The sequence below is a fragment of the Rhineura floridana genome, chromosome 3 (genome assembly GCF_030035675.1).
Source record: "Rhineura floridana isolate rRhiFlo1 chromosome 3, rRhiFlo1.hap2, whole genome shotgun sequence".
Classification (NCBI taxonomy): domain Eukaryota; kingdom Metazoa; phylum Chordata; class Lepidosauria; order Squamata; family Rhineuridae; genus Rhineura; species Rhineura floridana.
The window spans coordinates 62,741,806-62,763,294 of NC_084482.1; the positions used below are offsets into that span (position 1 = coordinate 62,741,806).

Sequence of the window (21,489 nt, forward strand, 5' to 3'; positions counted from 1 at the left end):
CCAGCTGGGATATATCAGGTGGACCAGGCTGTGCCTCTGACGTGGGCAAAGGGGGGGGTGTCTAATGGAGCAGCCTCTAACGGGGCAGCCTCTGACAGTTCAGGCTGCACTTCAACAGGGGGCCAGGATCAGAGGGAGTTGGGCTGTCAGTGACGGGGGTCTGAGTACACTATGAACTCTCCTCGCTGCTAGTCCCTTCCCCCAGCTCTCCTCTCCAGTTCTCAATGTCAGTGTCACCCTTGTCAATGCCTCCCCCCACCTGGGTCACAACACTAAGGTCTTCTGGAGCTGGTTGTGTTTTAGGATATGGCCACCAGGTGTGTAATCAGTCAGAGTCGTGGGGGATCGTACACTCATTACTTTTTTGGGAGCAGGGTCCCAGCAGAGTCCCTGTGTACAAACCAATTGGCATGAGAGGGAAACATGTTAGCCACTGAGAAGAGTCTTCTCACTTGGCTAACAACATGCTTCCTTGTCCTTTATGCTGATTGAAGCCAATGGGAGTGAAAGAGGTAAGTCAGTCACTGAAAAGACTCTTCTCAGTAGTTAACACACGGCTCCTCTTTCATGCTGATTTGCTCCTAAGGTAAGTGAGAAGTGAGCTTCATGACAAAGTACCTTGGTCTCCCAAATCCTTGCCCCATTCTTAGTGTCATTTCAGAATTCTTAAAATCAAAAGGTTTCTGGCAACATTTAGCCCCAGAGAGAGAAATATGAGGGTGTGTGGAGCCTATGGACATGGCAGTTTTGTCCTGGTTCTATAACTCTGTAACTGCAGAAGAGACAGATTATCCTGGGTGTGTGGCTGGTGTGACTATCATGAAGGGACCCTGCACTTCTGAATTTGCCACAATGCTACTGCTTGCCACATGTTAGCTGAGTGAGAAATGCACAACAACATGAATTTGGGGAAGTGGTGTGACACTTGCCTCATTACAACTCTTACAAACAAGAAATTATCCACCCAATTATGGCACACACTCCAAAAGGCCATTTTTTCTGGTACATGTTTCTGGAAATCCTATCTCCTATGTTGTCCTTGTTTTTTTTTGCCTTTTGGAGATGCCCTGTACAGTTCTGATCACCTTCCCTCAAAAAGGATAATGTTGAGCTGGAAAATTATCAAGGGGCTGGAGCAACTCCCCTATGAAGAAAGGTTACAACCTTTGCTTTTAGTTTAGAGAAAATGCAAGTAAGAGGGACATGAGAGAGGTGTGTAAGATTATGCATGGTGTGAAGAAAGTGGATAGAGATCATAAGAACATAAGAACATAAGAAGAGCCTGCTGGATCAGGCCAGTGGCCCATCTAGTCCAGCATCCTGTTCTCACAGTGGCCAACCAGGTGCCTGGGGGAAGCCCGCAAGCAGGACCCGAGTGCAAGAACACTCTCCCCTCCTGAGGCTTCCGGCAACTGGTTTTCAGAAGCATGCTGCCTCTGACTAGGGTGGCAGAGCACAGCCATCATGGCTAGTAGCCATTGATAGCCCTGTCCTCCATGAATTTGTCTAATCTTTTAAAGCCGTCCAAGCTGGTGGCCATTACTGCATCTTGTGGAAGCAAATTCCATAGTTTAACTATGCGCTGAGTAAAGAAGTACTTCCTTTTGTCTGTCCTGAATCTTCCAACATTCAGCTTCTTTGAATGTCCACGAGTTCTAGTATTATGAGAGAGGGAGAAGAACTTTTCTCTATCCACTTTCTCAATGCCATGCATAATTTTATACACTTCTATCATGTCTCCTCTGACCCGCCTTTTCTCTAAACTAAAAAGCCCCAAATGCTGCAACCTTTCCTCGTAAGGGAGTCACTCCATCCCCTTGATCATTCTGGTTGCCCTCTTCTGAACCTTTTCCAACTGTATAATATCCTTTTTGAGATGAGGCGACCAGAACTGTACACAGTATTCCAAATGCGGCCGCACCATAGATTTATACAACGGCATTATGATATCGGCTGTTTTATTTTCAATACCTTTCCTAATTATCGCTAGCATGGAATTTGCCTTTTTCACAGCTGCCGCACACTGGGTCGACATTTTCATCGTGCTGTCCACTACAACCCCGAGGTCTCTCTCCTGGTCGGTCACCGCCAGTTCAGACCCCATGAGCGTATATGTGAAATTAAGATTTTTTGCTCCAATATGCATAATTTTACACTTGTTTATATTGAATTGCATTTGCCATTTTTCCGCCCATTCACTCAGTTTGGAGAGGTCTTTTTGGAGCTCTTCGCAATCCCTTTTTGTTTTAACAACCCTGAACAATTTAGTGTCATCAGCAAACTTGGCCACTTCACTGCTCACTCCTAATTCTAGGTCATTAATGAACAAGTTGAAAAGTACAGGTCCCAATACCGATCCTTGAGGGACTCCACTTTCTACAGCCCTCCATTGGGAGAACTGTCCGTTGATTCCTACTCTCTGCTTTCTGCTTCTTAACCAATTTCTTATCCACAAGAGGACCTCTCCTCTTATTCCATGACTGCTAAGCTTCCTCAGAAGCCTTTGGTGAGGTACCTTGTCAAACGCTTTTTGAAAGTCTAAGTACACTGTGTCCACTGGATCACCTCTATCTATATGCTTGTTGACACTCTCAAAGAATTTTAATAGGTTACTGAGACAGGACTTTCCCTTGCAGAAGCCATGCTGGCTCTGCTTCAGCAAGGCTTGTTCTTCTATGTGCTTAGTTAATCTAGCTTTAATAATACTTTCTACCAGTTTTCCAGGGACAGAAGTTAAGCTAACTGGCCTGTAATTTCCGGGATCCCCTCTGGATCCCTTTTTGAAGATTGGCATTACATTTGCCACTTTCCAGTCCTCAGGCATGGAGGAGGACCCAAGGGACAAGTTACATATTTTAGTTAGCAGATCAGCAATTTCACCTTTGAGTTCTTTGAGAACTCTCGGGTGGATGCCATCCAGGCCCGGTGATTTGTCAGTTTTTATATTGTCCATTAAGCTTAGAACTTCCTCTCTCGTTACCACTATTTGTCTCAGTTCCTCAGAATCCCTTCCTGCAAATGTTAGTTCAGGTTCAGGGATCTACCCTATATCTTCCACTGTGAAGACAGATGCAAAGAATTCATTTAGCTTCTCTGCAATCTCCTTATCGTTCTTTAGTACACCTTTGACTCCCTTATCATCCAAGGGTCCAATTGTCTCCCTAGATGGTCTCCTGCTTTGAATGTATTTATATAATTTTTTGTTGTTGGTTTTTATGTTCTTAGCAATGTGCTCCTCAAATTCTTTTTTAGCATCCCTTATTGTCTTCTTGCATTTCTTTTGCCAGAGTTTGTGTTTTTTTATTTTCTTCATTTGGACAAGACTTCCATTTTTTGAAGGAAGACTTTTTGTCTCTAAGAGCTTCCTTGACTTTGCTCGTTAACCATGCTGGCATCTTCTTGGCCCTGGCGGTACCTTTTCTGATCTGCGGTATGCACTCCAGTTGAGCTTCTAATATAGTGTTTTTAAACAACTTCCAAGCATTTTCGAGTGATGTGACCCTCTGGACTTTGTTTTTCAGCTTTCTTTTTACCAATCCCCTCATTTTTGTGAAGTTTCCTCTTTTGAAGTCAAATGTGACCTTGTTGGATTTTCTTGGCAATTGGCCAGTTACATGTATGTTTAATTTAATAGCACTTTGGTCACTGCTCCCAATCGGTTCAACAACACTTACATCTTGCACCAGGTCCCGGTCCCCACTGAGGATTAAGTCCAGGGTTGCCGTCCCTCTGGTCGGTTCCATGACCAACTGGTCTAGGGAATAGTCACTTAGAATATCTAGAAACTTTGCTTCTTTGTCATGACTGGAACACATATGCAGTCAGTCTATGTCCGGGTAGTTGAAGTCACCCATTACTACCACATTTCCTAGTTTGGATGCTTCCTCAATTTCATATCTCATCTCCAGGTCTCCCTGAGCATTTTGATCAGGGGGACGATAGATCGTTCCCAGTATTAAGTCCCTCCTGGGGCATGGTATCACCACCCACAACGATTCTGTGGAGGAGTCTGCCTCTTTTGGGGTTTCGAGCTTGCTGGATTCAATGCCTTCTTTCACGTATAGAGCGACTCCGCCACCAATACGTCCTTCCCTGTCCTTCCGATATAGTTTATATCCAGGGATAACCGTATCCCACTGGTTTTCTCCATTCCACCAGGTCTCCGTTATGCTCACTATATCAATGCTCTCCTCTAAGACCAAGCACTCCAGTTCCCCCATCTTGGTTCGCAGGCTCCTAGCATTAGCGTACAGGCACTTGTAAGCAGTGTCTCTCTTCAAGTGTCTTTGGCACTTGTGGTTAGGCCTGTGGTAATTTTGCTCTTCTGAATTTATATCCTGTGCCCCTGCTCTTACTATGCCAACTTCTAGGCCTACCCCTTTTAAAATTTCATCATTTCTTTGGTTATTATCCCAGGGGGGAGGTTTATTCCGAACCGGACCTTTCTCAGCTCCTGTCGGGTTTCCCCCCTCAGTCAGTTTAAAAGCTGCTCTGCCACCTTTTTAATTTTAAGTGCCAGCAGTCTGGTTCCATTCTGGTTCAAGTGGAGCCCGTCCCTTTTGTACAGGCCCGGCTTGTTCCAAAGTGTTCCCCAGTGCCTAACAAATCCAAACCCTTCCACCCGACACCATCGTCTCATCCACGCATTGAGACTGCGAAGCTGGGCCTGTCTGGCTGGTCCTGCGCGTGGAACCAGTAGCATTTCAGAGAAAGCCACCTTGGAGGTCCTGGCTTTCAGCATCCTACCTAGCAACCTAAATTTTGCTTCCAGGACCTCACGGCTGCATTTCCCCATGTCGTTGGTGCCAACGTGCACCACGACCACTGACTCCTTCCCAGCACTGTCTACCAAACTATCTAAACGATGGGCGATATCCGCAACCTTTGCACCAGGCAGGCAAAACACCTTGCGGTCTACACGCCCATCACACACCCCACTGTCTATGTTCCTAATGATCGAATCACCCACTTCAAGGATCCCTCCACCCCCTGGAGATATATCCTCGGCACGAGAGGATAGCTGCTCATCCCCCAAGGAATGGGTCCCTTCTAAGGGATCGTTTCCCTCTTCCTCAGCTGGATGCTCTCCTTCCCCGAGACCATCGTTGTCCAGGATAGCAGGAGAGCTATCATCGTTGGAGTGGGACACAGCTATAACGTCCCTGAAGGCCTCCTCCACACACCTCTCTGCCTCTCTCAGCTTTTCCAGGTCCGCCACCTTGGACTCAAGGAAATGAAGTCATTCCCGGAGAGCCAGGAGCTCATTGCACCGAGAGCATACCCACGACTTCTGTCCAACAGGCAGATAGTCGTACATGCTGCAGGCGGTGCAAAACACTGGAAAGCCCCCACACCCCTGCTGGCTTCTTACCTGCATAGTTTTGTTTAAGGTTTATTACGTCAATGGGTTAGAAACTGTGGTTTAGTTGAGGTCAGGGAACAGATGGGCAGAGTGGGGGGCCCTGGCCTCCTCGCCCTGCTGCCGAACTCGCTCTGCTGCTTAACTCGCCTTGACGCTTCATCAGCTGGGGCTCCCTCTAGCTCGTGGAGCAGGCTCCCTCGCTAGGGTGCTCTGACTTTATATGTGTGGCTGGTTCCTCCCAGCTACTGCTGCCAGCCAATGATGTGTTACTTGAGGCTGATGGCTATCATTTTTTTCCCTCCCTCGATACTGATACCCAGAGCCATCCAATGAAGCTGAATGTTGGAAGATTCTGGGCAGACAGAAAAAGTACTTCTTCGCATAGTGCACAGCTGAATTATCAAACTTGCTCCCACAACTTAGATGGCTATGTTCTACTTCCACTGTTGGAGGCAGTATGGCTCTGTATACAGGATGCTGGAAATCACAAGTGGGGAGAGCACTGCTGTGCTAATGTCCTGCTTGTGGGCTTTCCATAGGCATCTAGTTGGCCCCTGGACTGCTTTTTGGATTTGCTCCAGGGTTGCTTTTAGGATTTGCTAACATTGGCATTCTTTAGGGTTCCACTTCCACAGAGTCTCTGGAAGTGAAATCTCAGAAAAGGGTGGATTTTGTCTCTAGTGCACATGTAGATAAATGGCATGCACATGAACAGTACACAGCCTGCCATTTTGCATAGTCCATCTGAGGGATATTTTGAACCGCTGATAACATGCAGTATAGCTTTGCCAAAAGAACAAACTTGTGTTTGGCCTTTAAATAAGCGAGGGACAAACTATTATAGAATGACTGAACATAGCATCCAATCAAGAGCCTTCAAAAATGTGTTGTAGTGGAGGATGATCCTTGGTACGAGAACAGAGATGTTAAAGCACATAGTTTTTATCTGTGAAATAATGAAGGGTATGAAAATCTCTCTACAGGAACTGAAAACCTGCACGGATATAACTTTCATATAGTTTCTATAGAATCTATAAAAACTCACTTTTCTATTTAAAAAGACATCAACAAAAATGGCTCTGATGGTTGTTGGAAAAGCTCATTAATTAAAAAACAAAACCCGGAAAGCTTAAATCTACATGGCCTGAATGGCATTCCTGGTTGTCTTCTCTTCTCAACCCTGATCCTAGTGTATAGATGAAATGAATGAATAAATAAATAATCCTTCCATGTTTCTTACCCATGCCCTGCAACAGAATAAACTAAAATGTGTATATACATCTTCATAACCTAATCATACCAATATTTGGGCATAGAAAAGAGTTTTTTAAAGCCATTCCACAATATAAAGTCTTTGCTGATGTGGCAACTCTGGCAGATTCAGTTATGGAATGCAACAGCTCAAAGGCAAATCCAGTACAGCAACTGCAATATTAACCAAGCAATATTCAAATTCAAACAAAATGTCACTGTAGAGTTTATAAATCTAGCAAGAGCATGCAATGTGGTTTTGCTTCACCTGTTTTTTTGCTAGCACCTATTGTCTGCCTGTTCACCTGTGGCTTCTGCAATGCCCTTTCTAGCTAGCAATCAGCTAAAGCACTTTATCCCTCAGCAGAAAATCATGCCAAGAAAGCAAAGCCTGCTAGGATCCTTTTGTTGCCATGTCACCTTCAAGCCCCTTTGCAGTTCTCTGTCTCATGAGGGTTTAGAAATGTCTTAAGCGTACCGTCACGTGCGTTATAAATAACAAATACATAAGCTGGAGTTCCCAAAGCCTCTGCAGAATAAAAGCTGGAAACGCACCAGAATTCACTACAGTCTGCTATTACCTTCTTTCTAGCCGTGACTCTGCAAAATCTACAGTTTGCTATCCAGAGGAGGGGGGGTCAAGTATCTGAATACTTGAAGAAAACTTAATGCCCAGGTAAGATCTGGTATTTCTGACCTATGATGCTGACTTCCAGAGCTTGACAAAGTTGCATTCTGAAAGTGAATGCACTATTTTCTACTCCCACAGAGTGTTGGAGTAGAAAATAGTGCATTTACTTTCTGAATGCAACTTTGTCAAGCTTTGGAGTCAGCATCATAGGACAGAAATACCCATCATAGAACAGAGTGTTGTTTCTTTGTTTTATACTTTAAATGATCACTTCATCCGAGTAGATGAATACAGTAATTTGAAGGCAAGATGCCAGTTCTATGTGTTTCATTTTCCTGCAAATCTGGAAAGTGTGCTTTCTCCTCAACTTTTGTTTGTATGATTTAACAAAATCCTCAGCCAGTTAATAACTGAACAGAGACGCTCATTTCAATAGGGCGTACATGCATGTGGCTTTGCACTGGATCATAGCCAAGATCAATATGTTGATTATGTACTGTCTTGTGCATGGTTTTGTACATATATTTAAAAGGTTTCTTTTTGTATACACATTTATTTGGATTTTATGTATATACATAAACATAATACAAGATACAAGTGTATCAACATATGTTCAGTACAAAATAAACTGAAAATGGCAACAGTGAAACACTACAGGCCAGCTACTGTAAAGACTCATAAATTTTGGAGGTATTACAACTTAAGCAGAATTAGCTATGCTCAAGACTACAACCTGCCATCCTAAATATTGCAGGTTTGTGACTGAGGTTTTAGACAAATAATGGTCCTGCTTTTAACGGATTTATCATTGGGTTGTCAGCAGGCACTGTCTGTATTAACTTTTAAACGCCTGCAAAAACCCTTTCTGTTCCACCAGGCTTATGCAGGCAATTGGAATGTCTTTTTGCAATAGATGACCTCTGTTTTTACTGTATTTTTAATTATTTTTACTGTACAGATTTTTTTAAGCTTGTAAACCACTTTGATGTTTTTCAATGAAATAGCAGTATACATATAAACAGTTAACTCATTAAATATTACATAATCTCAGGGGATAGGGAATGATACTTGATGAAGATTGCGGTGCAAGCAAATTCTTTATAGTCTTTACCAGCAGAACTAAATTAGTAGCTCCAATGCTGATAGACTGTTTGCAGTTAAATTACCAGGAGTATGAATTTTAACTGAACTGGGCCCCATTCTGTGCACATAGATATGGATTAGTACATCTCTGTCTCTAGACATAGAATCTTCTAGAAGGAACAGTGTTGTTTCAGCTTCTGCCTTTGACAAAGCTCTTTCGCATCTCCGTGAATCACTTCCCCTTGTGTGGAAAGAGCATTTAGGCCCACTGGCTATGTTATCCTAGATGCTGTATCCATGCAGCCTGCCGTTTCTATGATTATAATTCGCTCACTGCTGCCACCATCACAACCCCGCTCACTTTGCTGGCCAACCTGGGACTCCTAAACACACCTACATAGCCGCACACAAATACCCAGGGACTCCCAACCCCCAGAGATGCACACACGCGGCCGGGGCAGCGCCTCAGCAACCGTCCTGTTCTCCCGCCGCTGAGGCTGTTGGTGCAGGGGGGGAGGGGCAGCAACAGCAGAGCAGGACTGTTGATGGGAGTTACCCCGGGTTGTCCTGACTGCTCCTCTGTGGCTCGCCCAGGCTGCCTCGCTCTCCCTCCTTGTTCCTCGCCTCATGTCTGACTTGCTCACCCGCTGGTCTGCAATCCTCGCTTGCCTCCCAGCTCTGCCCCCCCATGGAATGCTGCCGTCAAGGGTATGACAGTTGACACAAATATTATACGTATATATTCTTGTGTTCCTTGAATGCGGTGTAAACTAAGAATTCTGCATCCAATAGCACTTTCTGCCTCACCAGTGAAGCTGCATTAAAAAAAAATCTGCATGGACATTCACATGGGTTTAAGAGCACCAGTCCTACCAATCACAGGAAATGGCAGCACTCTCTTAATCCAACGGTACTGCCCACGTTTTTCAGTGCAGCCACATCTGCTAGTGCCGCATTTATTTTGTCTGGCTTTTTCTTCAGATCCCATTAACAGTGTAGCCAGCCTATAATTACATGAGAATGTAGACATCTGTTTACTGCTTTCCTTTTTTTTTTTTTTGCACTGGAACATAGGAACTACATATCCATATAAGAATGCCAGAAGCTGTCTTACACCGAGTCAGACCATTGATCCATCTAGCACAGTACTGTCTACCCTGCCTGTCAGTGGCTCTCCAGGAATTCAGGCAGGAGTCTCTCCCATCTCTTCCTAGAAATGCCAGTGATTGAACCTGGGGCCTTCTGTATGCAAAGCAGGTGTTCCACCACTGAGCTATGGCCCTTCTCCATATCCAAGTTTGAGCAACGCTTCATGAAAGAGCCTGAAAGGAGGTTTAGAGCCTGAGCTTCATCTGCCACTGGCATACTGCAGGCCCCAAACCTGGCAGCTGCTGCCCAAAATAGACAGTTCGTGAATCATGCATGTACCTTGATGCCTCCAACTCAGTTCACAGCTCAGAAAGCACTAGGTCTATAATGAATGCCAAAAATAGGCAATGTGAATAAATCATAATGTGCATCAGCTTGGCTTGGCTGCTGATTTTTCTGTAGATTTTATAGCTCATTAGACATCTGCTCAAACCCACACAGACCATTCTGTCTAGAATGTATGATAAATATGTTTCAGGGATACAGTTATTGATTTAATTGCTTAAAAGGATGAACAAGAGGCATCCTTGTAGATATCTGAGGTTCAAGTTTAGGAAGGGCCCAGGCTTACTTGATTTATTTTTTTTAAATGTGTGAAATCAGGGAATCTATTGAAATATGGTGTCTGGAATAAGAATGCTCCGTGTCGTTGGGCACTTTCATAGTTCAGAACATGGATATAGAACCTGTGGCCCTCCAGATGTTGCTGGGGTACAACTCCGTTCCCATGCTGGCTGGGGCTGATGGGAGTTGTAGTTCAATAACAGCTGGAGGGCCTCAAGCTCCCCATCCCTGCTCTAAAGTAATGATCGAGAGGCTAAGACTTTCCTGTTCTCCCAGGCTTTTAAAGATATTGGGTTGTACCCAATGGTGTTGCTCAGTTGATGGTAAGGCTTCCATCAGCAATTTCCCCTCCCACTCCACCCCCCCATTTGCTCTGCGGGCTCCCCCAAACCCCTGGAGCAAATTTAGGGGGGTGGGACTGAAGGGGAGAGGAGACATCACTGAAAAGTGCTTCCTCCGTTCTGCTGAGCTTGCATCCAGCAGTCTGTAAGTGCAGTTAAGACACTAGTTCAAAATGAATATAATACTCTCTGGGTGTGGGTGTGTAGGTGTAGAAATGGAGGAAATTCACAACAGAATTGTTAAATTTGAGGGCTAGGAGCCAGGGAATGTGTTTTCCCAACCTGGCCTGGAATGTTTAGCTGGGTGTCTTTGTCACTGGCTGATGGGTTTAAGAAAGCTGATTTCTTGCTAAGGGGATTGTCTGCAGTATTAATGCTGTAACAGCACCTGGTTTACTTGCCCTTTCAAAACTAAGGTTCCCTCCCTAAATAAGATAATCCACCACCTTTTAGATTATTTTCCAGTACCTTTTAATTTCCTTTAGAATAATAAACCCTTTTCCCCACGACTGGTTTCTTCTTTCGAAGGAAAATAACTCTGGCCCCATATCCTGTGATTTGGCTGGTTAAGTAATAATTACAGGAAAGCTTTCTAGCAGGAGATTGGTTTGACAGCATTAGGAGCCTGATTCTATGTGGGGACCTGGCCTGCTCTTCTTGACTGAGTTCTCTCTCATGCCGATGCAATCAGAAGGGTCCAGCACCTAGCAGGAGGCAATCCGTATCTGTCAGGATTAGGTCCTAAAAACGCTTTTGAGTCATCCGATCCAGCTTCTGGATGACCTCAGAATAACCATATATTCACAGTTCACGTCAATGTATTAACCCTGCCTATCTTGCCACTTAACCCTGGTAGCAAGTCACCAAGTATAAAAGCCATTTCTGGTCCATTCCTCTGTTATTACTGCAATAATGCACAGCATCTGGGCATTTGCTGGGCTTTGCTTTTGTGAGCTGGACAAGAAAAAGGACCCACCTCCGTGACCTGTGGTGGGCCTTCATTTCCATAGCGGCGGTGGCGATGACAACTAAGGCGCCTGAAGTCACAGTAGATGCAAGTACATATAAAGAGATGCAAACAACTTAACCTGATGTGTGTTTGGCAGGCACTTTCAGCTGCTGGCTGACTGCCGCTGGAGGCGGTTGACTGAAATAGCGACGTGCTGACTCCCAAAGGTGGCAGAGCATTTACGGAAGGCACAGAAATAAACAGAGAGGATGTCTGTAATCGGCACCTTGCCCTTTCTCAAACCCACTCACCTCAGACCTCCGCAGAGCTTCCCGCGGCACCAACGCCGACACACCCTTCCTGCCAGCGAGTTCCGGTGCCTCACCCCTGAGGATGCCATTAGCGTGTTTGAAATTGAGAGAGAAGGTAAGGCACCACCTCATCCGCCTCCTTGTTCTTTCTCAACTGTCCTTAACCTCATTCCCAAAACAAATAAAAGGGACTTCGCTACTTTAGAAGCACCAAATTACAGGGGTTTTTTTTAGTGATGGTGGAGTAAGAGAGAAAATGTACGAGGTGTTTAAACTTAGGAGTGAGTTTTAAAAAGCAGTTCATTGGTGCAGCAATAGATATTGCCGTTCATTCATTCATCATCAAGCAAAATGACATGTTGCAAAGTCTTCTCAGACTAGTACATTTATTAGTTAATTATTTCAGTCACATAGGACAGAATCTGTTAGCTCGTGCACTTGGTGATTTAGGCCATTATCTACCTGAAGTTTCTAAAATGTGCCTTAATGGTAGTTATTTCTCATGCATAGCTGAGAATTTGTTACCTTTTTACCCTACATGATGAACAGTTCTAAAAAAAGTGTAACTGAGAGAGACATCTTATCACAAGAGGAAAGGGATAAACTATTCTGTCTTGCCCACCCTCAGAACCTCACCTTCACTTCTAGAATAGAAGCAGGAAGAAGTCAGATAGGAATCAAATTATCCTGAAAAGTGCAATTCACCAGATTCAGGGTTTTGATTCCAATCTCATTCCATGTTTTCATCTTTGTTCTCAGGGCAGGTCTAGTATCTCTGGGCACCGAAAAGCTGCAGCCCGACGCTGGTCAGCAGCACATTAACTCTTCTCTTTGTTGTCCTCCACAGCATTCATTTCAGTGTCAGGAGACTGCCCCCTCCACCTGGATGAGATCTGCCACTTTCTGAACCTGTGTCCTGAGTTGTCGCTTGGCTGGTTTGAAGAAGGCCGACTAGTTGCTTTTGTTATTGGCTCTCTCTGGGATCAGGAAAGACTCAGCCAGGTAAGAAATATAATCCTTTTAAATGCATCACTTTCTCATTGTGTAATTGACGAGGAGTGAAGGCTGGCTGAATCCAGCCTAAATGCACAACACTTGCTAATACGAATGGAGAGTACATATGGCTTGGGAACTGTGCTCCCACTCCCCACACACTTTGGATGAATGAGCTCCATGTTTCTTGCAGCCCTCTGCTATAACATCCCTTCACCTGGCTGGTGAAGAGGCTACATTGTTCTCTCTTTCCATGAGCCTATATACTTGTGGACCCACAAGGACACCAATGAAAAAGTGGTCATTCACTGCAAGTTTTTATTACCTGGGAGTGTCTTCTTTAAATGCTAACAAGGGTAGTAGAGGCAGTACCAGTTCCTTTTCAGAAGCTTTGAGGGTGGAGAGAAGAGGCCAGGCACCCCAACTTTTTCTTATACCACAGAAAGGGAGGTAAAACTTTCGCCTCCCTCCATTGTGCCTCTCAGGTACGGGGCTAAATGAGCAGAGCTTTTTGTTTAACTAGCCCCAAAGCTTTGCAGGGCTGGCCAATCGCACTGTCGTTGTAGCCTGCTACGGTTCAATGCTATGGGAACAGAGACTTCTTCATCTAGCCTTGGAGACTGGCAGTCTCACTCTATTACACTATCAGGGAAGGGAATGACAGAATTGTTTGTTGTGTCCCCCTACAATCAGGGGTGGCTCTAGGATAAATAGCACCCTGGGCAAAGAGTGCCTACAGCACTCTCCCTTGCGGTCAGCTTTGCAGGGCCACCCATAGGGTTTATGGGTCCCAGTGCTGGTGTGATATTGGGGGCTCTGCTGCTGCCCCCTACAAGGACCATGCATGTGTGTGCAAAGCTGGGGGCCACATACAAGAATTATTGCATGCATGGACTACATGTGAGAGTTCTTGCCTGCAGCTCCTCCGTGCCCTGGGATCACACAGCTGTGGGTAAAGCTGCATTCCATAGATTTTTGTTTGTATGTGCCTTCAAGTTGACTACGACTTATGGTGACCCTATGAATCAGTGACCTCCAAGAGCATCTGTCGTGAACCACCCTGTTCAGATCTTGTAAGTTCAGGTCTGTGGCTTCCTTTATGGAATCAATCCATCTCTTGTTTGGCCTTCCTCTGTTTCTACTCCCTTCTGTTTTTCCCAGCATGATTGTCTTTTCTAGTGAATCATGTCTTCTCATGATATGTCCAAAGTATGATAACCTCAGTTTCATCATTTTAACTTCTAATGGTAGCTCTGGTTTAATTTGTTCTAACACCCAATTATTTGTCTTTTACGCAAAGCTCTCCTCCAACACCACATTTCAAATGAGTGGATTTTTCTCTTATCTGCTTTTTTCACAGTCCAACTTTCATATCCATACATAGAGATTGGGAATACCATGGTCTGAATGATCCTGACTTTAGTGTTCAGTGATACATCTTTGCATTTGAGGACCTTTTCTAGCTCTCTCATAGCTGCCCTACCCAGTCCTAGCCGCCTTCTGATTTCTTGACTATTGTCTCCATTTTGGTTAATGGCTGTGCCGAGGTATTGATAATCCTTGACAAGTTCAATGTCCTCATTGTCAACTTTGAAGTTACATAAATCTTCTGTTATCATTACTGTAGTCTTCTTGACTTTCAGCTGTAGTCCTGCTTTTGTGCTTTCCTCTTTAACTTTCATCAGCATTCGTTTTAAATCATTACTGGTTTCTGCTAGTAGTATGGTATCATCTGTGTATCTTAAATTATTGATATTTCTCCCTCCAATTTTCACACCTCCTTCATCTTGGTCCAGTCCTTTTTTCCGTATGATGTGTGCTGTGTATAGATTAAATAAATAAGGTGATAAAATACACCCCTGTCTCACACCCTTTCCGATGGGGAACCAGTTTCTCCATATTCTGTCCCTACAGTAGCCTCTTGTCCACAGTATAGGTTGCACATCAGGACAATCAGACGCTGTGGCACCCCATTTCTTTTAAAGCATTCCATAGTTTTTCATGATCTACACAGTCAAAGGTTTTGTTGTAATCTATAAAGCACAGGGTGATTTTCTTCTGAAATTCCTTGGTCCGTTCCATTATCCAACGTATGATTGTGATATGATCTCTGGTGCCTCTTCCCTTTCTAAATCCAGCTTGGATGTCTGGCATTTCTCGCTCCATATATGGTAAGAGCCTTTGTTGTAGAATCTTGAGCATTACTTGCATGAGATATTGAGGCAATAGTTCGATAATTAACTACTGCATTCCCTGGGATCCCCTTTCTTTGGAATTGGAATGTATATTGAACGCTTCCTGTCTGTGGGCCATTGTTTAGTTTTCCATATTTCTTGACAGATTTTTTCAAAATTTGGACAGATTCAGTCTGAGTAGCTTGTAGCAACTCTATTGGTATGCCATCTGTATTTTAAAGAGCAGCTTTCACCTCACATTCTAAAATTTCTGGTTCTTCATCATACGGTTCCTCCATGAATGAATCTCTCATCCTTGCATCTCTTTTATAGAGTTCTTCAGTGTATTGCTTCCATCTTCCTTTTATTTCATCTTGGTCAGTCAGTTTGTTCCCCTGTTGATTATTCAACATCCCTACTCTTGGTTTAAATTTTATTTATTTATTTATAATTTGATTTTTATCTCGCCCTTCTCACAGCACCCCAGGGTGGCAATTTCCCTTTCATTTCCCTAATATTTTGGAATAGGGTTCTTGTTCTTCCCTTTTTGTTGTCCTCTTCTATTTCTATACAATAACTATTGTAATAGTTCTCTTTATCCCTACGTACTAGTCATTGTATAGTTGCATTTAGGGTTCTGACCGTGTTTCTATCTCCTCTTGCTTTTGCTTTCCTTCTCTCATTGACCATTTTAAGAGTTTCTTCAGTCATCCATTGAGGGCTTTCTCTCTTTTTAACTAGAGGTATTGTCTTTTTGCATTCTTCCTTGATAATGTCTCTGACTTCACTCCATAGTTTTTCTGATTCTCTGTCAACTAAGTTTAAAGCCTCAAACCTGTTCCTTATTTGATCTTTATATTCTTCTGGGATGTTATTTAAATTGTATTTTGGCATTATGATTGCTTTGTTCTTCTTCTTTAGCTTTACTCTGATTGATAATAGGTTTCCCCTTTAATCTCATTGATGTCACTTGCTCAGACCTTGCGTTGTAGCTCCTAATTGCTTTTGCTACATCACTTCTCACTATTAAAGCAACCCCGTTTCTTCTTAATTTCTCATTTCCTACATAAAATATTTTGTAGTTGTCTGATTGAAAACGTCCCATTCCCATCCATTTTAATTTACTCATGCCAAGTATTGTAATGTTGATACGTTCCATTTCTTGCTTGACAATTTCTAACTTTCCCTGGTTCATGCTTCTCACAATCCATGTTCCTATTGTGTGCGTCTTACAACTCCGGACTCTCCTTTCGCATGTGTGCACATCAGCCTCTGGGCTTCCTTTTGGCTTTGACCCAGCTGTGTCATTAGTCACAGCGCTACTCGTACTTGCCCTTTGTTCTTCCCCAGTAGCTTGGTGAGTACCTTCTGATCTGGGGGTCTCATCTTCCAGCACTATCTCGTGTTGCATTTTGTATACTCTGTTCATAGGGTTTTTGTGGTAAGAGATATTCAGAGGTGGTTTACCATTGCCTTCCTCTGAGTTTGGATGCATCTTGGTCTGGCTTTGACCATTCCGCCTTGAGTGCCCCTGCTAGGAGTCTAACCTCTTGGTCTAGACTCCTGACGGCATTGCTCTCAGCTTCTTCAGCACTCTCAAACCCCCTCACCACGTTAAGGTGTGCATCCTACAGAGGGCCACTGATTTTTACCTAGTGCAGATGACATCAAAGTGGAAAATGAAAAGGAAACATAATTTAAAGCTAATTGAAGGAAGATTATTTTTGTAGTTAGTACCCAAACAACCCGTAGAACCTTGGGGAAAAAGGGTTAGACACTTGCTTTTTGCCACCCTAGCTCACTGCAGACATTCAAACAACTGCCACTGAGCTCAGTTTGGTTCCCCCCCCCCAGCTCACCTCTAAGGGCTTCCCTGCCGACAGTTCCTCACAGGCCCCCAACATGTATTGATAGTGAATGGTATTAGTAGGGAAATGGAGGAAGGTTGAATCACAAACCCCTCTGTTTGCATAAATATGCCCTCACTGCAAGTCACATCACATTAGTCTATATCAGATCTATGGACATAATGTTCAATTTTCCCCCAAAACAACAGATTGTTGTTGTTCAGAACAAAGGCTATGTAGTTTTTGAAGGGTGCTGAGAGTTGTTAGGAGACCCCTATTCCCCTCATAGAGCTACAATTGCGAGTTCTCTAAGAAGAAGGATTGACTAAACCATTTTGGGAATGTGAGAATAGGAGTCTCTGAACAGCTCTCAGCACTCTTTACAAACTACCCTTCCCAGGATTCTTTGGGGAATGCCATGACTGTTTAAAGCGGAATAAACGTCTGGTGTGAATGGGGCCCAGAAGACACAGTTGTTACTTGCCTGCTATAAGTGGTGAAGTGGGCCTGCACTAATGTGTTCAGGTGGATGGAACTAAATCTCTAATAGCAATCTTCTTTTTCTTTTGCCTCCCTTGGCAGGATGCTCTGACCCTGCACAAGCCCCATGGCACCACAGTCCACATCCATGTTCTGGCAGTGCATCGCACCTTTCGCCAGCAAGGCAAAGGCTCCATCTTGATGTGGCGCTACTTACAGTACCTGTGCTGCCTCCCGTATGTGCGCCGGGCTACCTTGATGTGCGAGGATTTCCTTATCCCTTTTTACTCCAAGTGTGGCTTCAAGGTGTTAGGCCCCTGTGAGATCACTGTGGGCTCACTGAATTTCATTGAGATGAACTATGCTGTTCATGGCCATGCCTTCATGCGCAGAAACAGTGGCTGCTGAGGTTGTGCCTCCCTTTCCCATCCATTTCTGGCTGGCGATCATAGTGGCTGACAAGACCAATTTTCCAGCGATTCCCAAATCTTCAGATGGGACCCACCAATGGGTTAGGGGGTTCCTGTAGGTGGGTCACCAAGTTCTGTTCATTGGGATACGGGCCTTCCACATCAGTGGTGGGTTAGCCAAACAGATCTTTTTCAAAAAGTAACTGATGGATCCTTTTTAAAGAGGTTTGGGAACGACTGCAATATGTAGACTGACAGATCATTGTAGTTTATGGCAGCATTGTGTGCATTGTAATTTATGGCAGCAACATAACTGAATTTAAAAAAGTATTACACATTCAGTTATGATCAGATGTAGGTGTGGGCATTTTCTCATTCTAGCTCATCTACAGCTGCAGTGGAAGTAAAAACTGAGAAGAATTTTTTTGATCCAAAAATGATATACTTAGCTTGCTTCTAAGTCCATCTCATGCTCAGAGCAGGTGCCTGTTTCTTAATAGCTCTGGGGTTGGGGAATGGTTTCATAATAAATAAGTGTAATGTATCTGCTTCAAGTGTTACGAATCACAAAATAGCTGGATTTAAATGTACATTATCTTGGTGAGCCAAGGCATGAAGGCTAGCCCTGCATGCAAGTAAATATTTATAGCTCCTTCCACTAAGCAAGAGAAAACATTTATTTTCCCTCCCCCCATGCCATTTTCCTCTTGCCATACACTTTGTAAAGTCAGCAAATAAATGTGTTTTTTCTAAAAGGTTCTTGCTTTTTATTTGTCCTTCCTCCAACACTCCCCGTTATGTAATCAAATCAGACAATGATAGCAGTTAGAAAGTAGTTTTGCACAGGCCAGGGGCAGGTTTACAACTTTGTAAGAAGTGGACAGAAAGGATGCAAGAAGTTAAAATTACTCATACGCAGATCAGCCGACCGTCCTGCACAGAGCACGAAGGGACATCAGAGTGGTATACAGAATGAGCCTCCAAGGGCAGAGAGTGATGCAAGTGGGGAAACGGCTGTTTAGACACCGTGAGCAACGTAGTGAGGATAGAGCTCTTCCAGCATTAGCTGCATGATGCTAGACAGCTGGATGGCAGCCATAGGTCTCTTCCGGGGGGGGGGGCTTCTGCAGATCAACCTCTTGTGCCATGATGGCACTCTCATGCACACTTGCAAAAGCAAGTGATGAGGAAGAAATTACACATTAAATAAGAGGGGTGGGTTTGGGGTGTTTTTTTAACATTTTTTCTGGGAAAACTCCTAAAAAGTCAGTTAGCGCAACAACATTCTGTAGATACCTCAGTATCTCTTATATGGAGTTACTTGCAAGGAAGCTATTTCCATCCTGAATAAGGCACTAATTAACAATGGTGATGATACTACTACTACTACTACTACTACTACTACTATTTGTACACACATACCCATTTGATAGATTTACATTTAATTTATTTAGACCAAATGTATCATTCCTACACCCATCCCACAATCTCATATGTCACTACAGAATGAGTCTGGCCTCTTTATCAGAGTGAAGATGTCCTTCAAGTCTGCTTCTACAGAAATCCCTGCCCACTGTATTTATTCACCCAACATAGATATTGGACTAGCTACCAGCATTTGTTACAGATGGCACAAGGTTTCTTTAAAGGCATCAGTGCTACTTGCCTGAAAGTGTTTGGCTCTAATGACAGAGATTGCAAATATAAAGGAGAGGGGAAATGCATATAAAACACCCCTTGGACAAAAAGATGGGGCTATTTGTTTTCACAGTACAATTCATAGTACCACAAAAAGGCACTAAGGCGGGGAAGATTGCCACAAAGTCCAAGCACCATCTTGTGCCAAAAGGCATTAGGAAAGGAACCCCAAAGACCAAGAATTGCATTAAAAGAGGAACTTCAAGTAGGAGACCATAGAGACAGGCAGACAGTAAATATAAATAGTTCAAAAGGATGTTGCCTCACCACTATGGTGCTCTTTTAAAGTAATTTCCTGCCAGGCCTCCATCCCATGAAGGGCCCTGTCAGTCCCATGGATGTCATTGGCTCCTTTGGCAGCTCATCAAAAGGGACTTTGCATAAGAGGCAGAGCTGGTCAATTATCTCCTATACTCCAAACTGTGGGAGGTATCTTGGCATCAAAGCTTCAGCAAGAAGTTGCCATCTGCTGCAGGCACTGTAGTGGGAAAGCCTCTGGCCCAGTTTGGATCCAAGATAGCACCAGGGGGATGATCTTGGTTCAAGGCTATACCACCCAATAATGGCTACTTTATGCCCAAAACTGTTACAGGGGAACATACAAGAGAGAGGTCTGCTTATTATTTTATCCCTTGCATCTGGGAGGTTTTTACAAAAGGTGACAGCACCCAACCAGTTGTTCTGCTTCAGCATAATACAGCATGAGTGGTACATGAGCATTTCAAAGGGAAGCTGAAGAAAACAAATATTCTGCCTTTTTCTGCCAGAGTTGGCTGCATCCATTCCTCTTTCGTTCAAAATCTGGCAGTATCCAAGTTTAAAATTCTGTCCCATAAGCCCCATTCAACAGCCTCCCAGCTCTATCAATGCAAGACCTGGTCCAACTCATACTTCTCACAGAACTTGGCAGTGAAAGGCAGGCAGGTGAAGTACTCAATCCAGTGCCAATTAATAGGATACACATAGAGCCAGATGACAAGCGATGCAAAGAGTCCAATGAAGACCAGCAGCGAGACGATGATCATGACCCGTTTGCGGTACTTGTCCATAGTGCCAAAGGTGATGTAAGGCAGGAAGGCAAATGAGAGCAAGAGACCGCTGAGGAAGCCAAATATGTGTGCAATGTTGTCGATCCATGGCAGGAGGCCACAGATGAAGAGAAAGAGGACGATCCCAGAAAGATTCAGGAAAGCCTTCAAGGGCTTCTCTAGGACCTGCCAGCTCTGGAAGAGCTCCACAAAAAGGCAGGCTAACAAGCCAAACTGGGATCCTGCAGGGCCCACCTAGGGGAGAGAAAAGAAAGAGAATTTTAAAATAAGTTATGGCAGCATGCATCCCACCATTAGGCTAGCCAGGATTATCTCCTCCCTCTCTCTACCACAGAGAAGCCTGAATAAGCAAATGGGTAGTAGAGCCCCTGAAGTTTTTGACACATAAATACAGTGATTTATCATGCTGTAGTGGTGGGATTCTAGAACTCAGCAAAGGGAGCACAGCCCATCTTGGCTGGTTGGGGCCTTTTAGAATGGCCTTCCTTTCTTTTTGCCTTCCTCAAATGCAGGATTAGACATGATGAGGGTCCTCCAGGAATGGCATATACCATGCTTCCCCCCTGCCTGCACTCACACAGGCATACAGTCAGTCATTCAGCCAATCACATGAAGATGCAAGCACTGCAGTTGGCCCATCCCATACTTCCTGAGGAAGTAGCCTAACGCCAGGGTTACACTTTCTGCAGTAGGGCAGTATCACCATACAGTTTGCACCAAGCTCAGAATTCAGCATCCTGAGAATATGAGGGTATTGTAGTTGTAGCAGTAATAAAATAACACTATGTGGTACAATTTTAGTCCTCCTGAAGGCAAAGATAGCCTCAAAACTCTACGGGCAATGTCTGATAAGGACACAGAAGCCAGATTTGAATGACAGTGTCCAATACAGCTCCTCACCTAGAAGGACAGTGAATTGGCTTAATTTCAATAATTTATAACAGTTGCAGCGTTCGCCTTCTCTAAGCACAAAACGTTTGCTCCTTTTGTATCCATAAAGCACGACTGAAGGAAGGGGTGTGACAAAAAAGGTTCACACATGAAAGCTACAGTCATGGAAAGGGATTAACAATAACCTCTTTATATTAGAACGCAATTCATTTTGACACTCAAATGAACTGAAAAGTTAAAAATAAAAAAGGTGAAAGCCACCTCCACAATGCATTCATTTGTAAAATGGTGCCACAAACAAGGACT

At 44.0% G+C, this 21,489-nt stretch overlaps 2 protein-coding genes across 16 annotated transcripts in view; one reads left to right on the plus strand and one right to left on the minus strand.

Annotated features, from left to right (window-relative positions):
• Positions 1–18,272, plus strand: part of AANAT (aralkylamine N-acetyltransferase) — a 34,817-nt gene extending 16,545 nt beyond the window's left edge. For all 7 annotated transcript variants that reach the window (XM_061616313.1, XM_061616312.1, XM_061616315.1 and 4 more), the window contains 3 exons: positions 11,488–11,756; positions 12,489–12,643; positions 17,238–18,272. In XM_061616313.1, the coding sequence (XP_061472297.1) occupies positions 11,600–11,756; positions 12,489–12,643; positions 17,238–17,543 (618 nt within the window). In that variant the 5' untranslated portion in view covers positions 11,488–11,599 and the 3' untranslated portion in view covers positions 17,544–18,272. The remainder of the gene's footprint in view (positions 1–11,487; positions 11,757–12,488; positions 12,644–17,237) is intronic.
• A 29-nt stretch (positions 18,273–18,301) lies between these two features.
• RHBDF2 (rhomboid 5 homolog 2) overlaps positions 18,302–21,489 on the minus strand; it is a 104,993-nt gene continuing 101,805 nt past the window's right edge. For all 9 annotated transcript variants that reach the window (XM_061616303.1, XM_061616306.1, XM_061616302.1 and 6 more), the window contains one exon: positions 18,302–20,526. In XM_061616303.1, the coding sequence (XP_061472287.1) occupies positions 20,107–20,526 (420 nt within the window). In that variant the 3' untranslated portion in view covers positions 18,302–20,106. The remainder of the gene's footprint in view (positions 20,527–21,489) is intronic.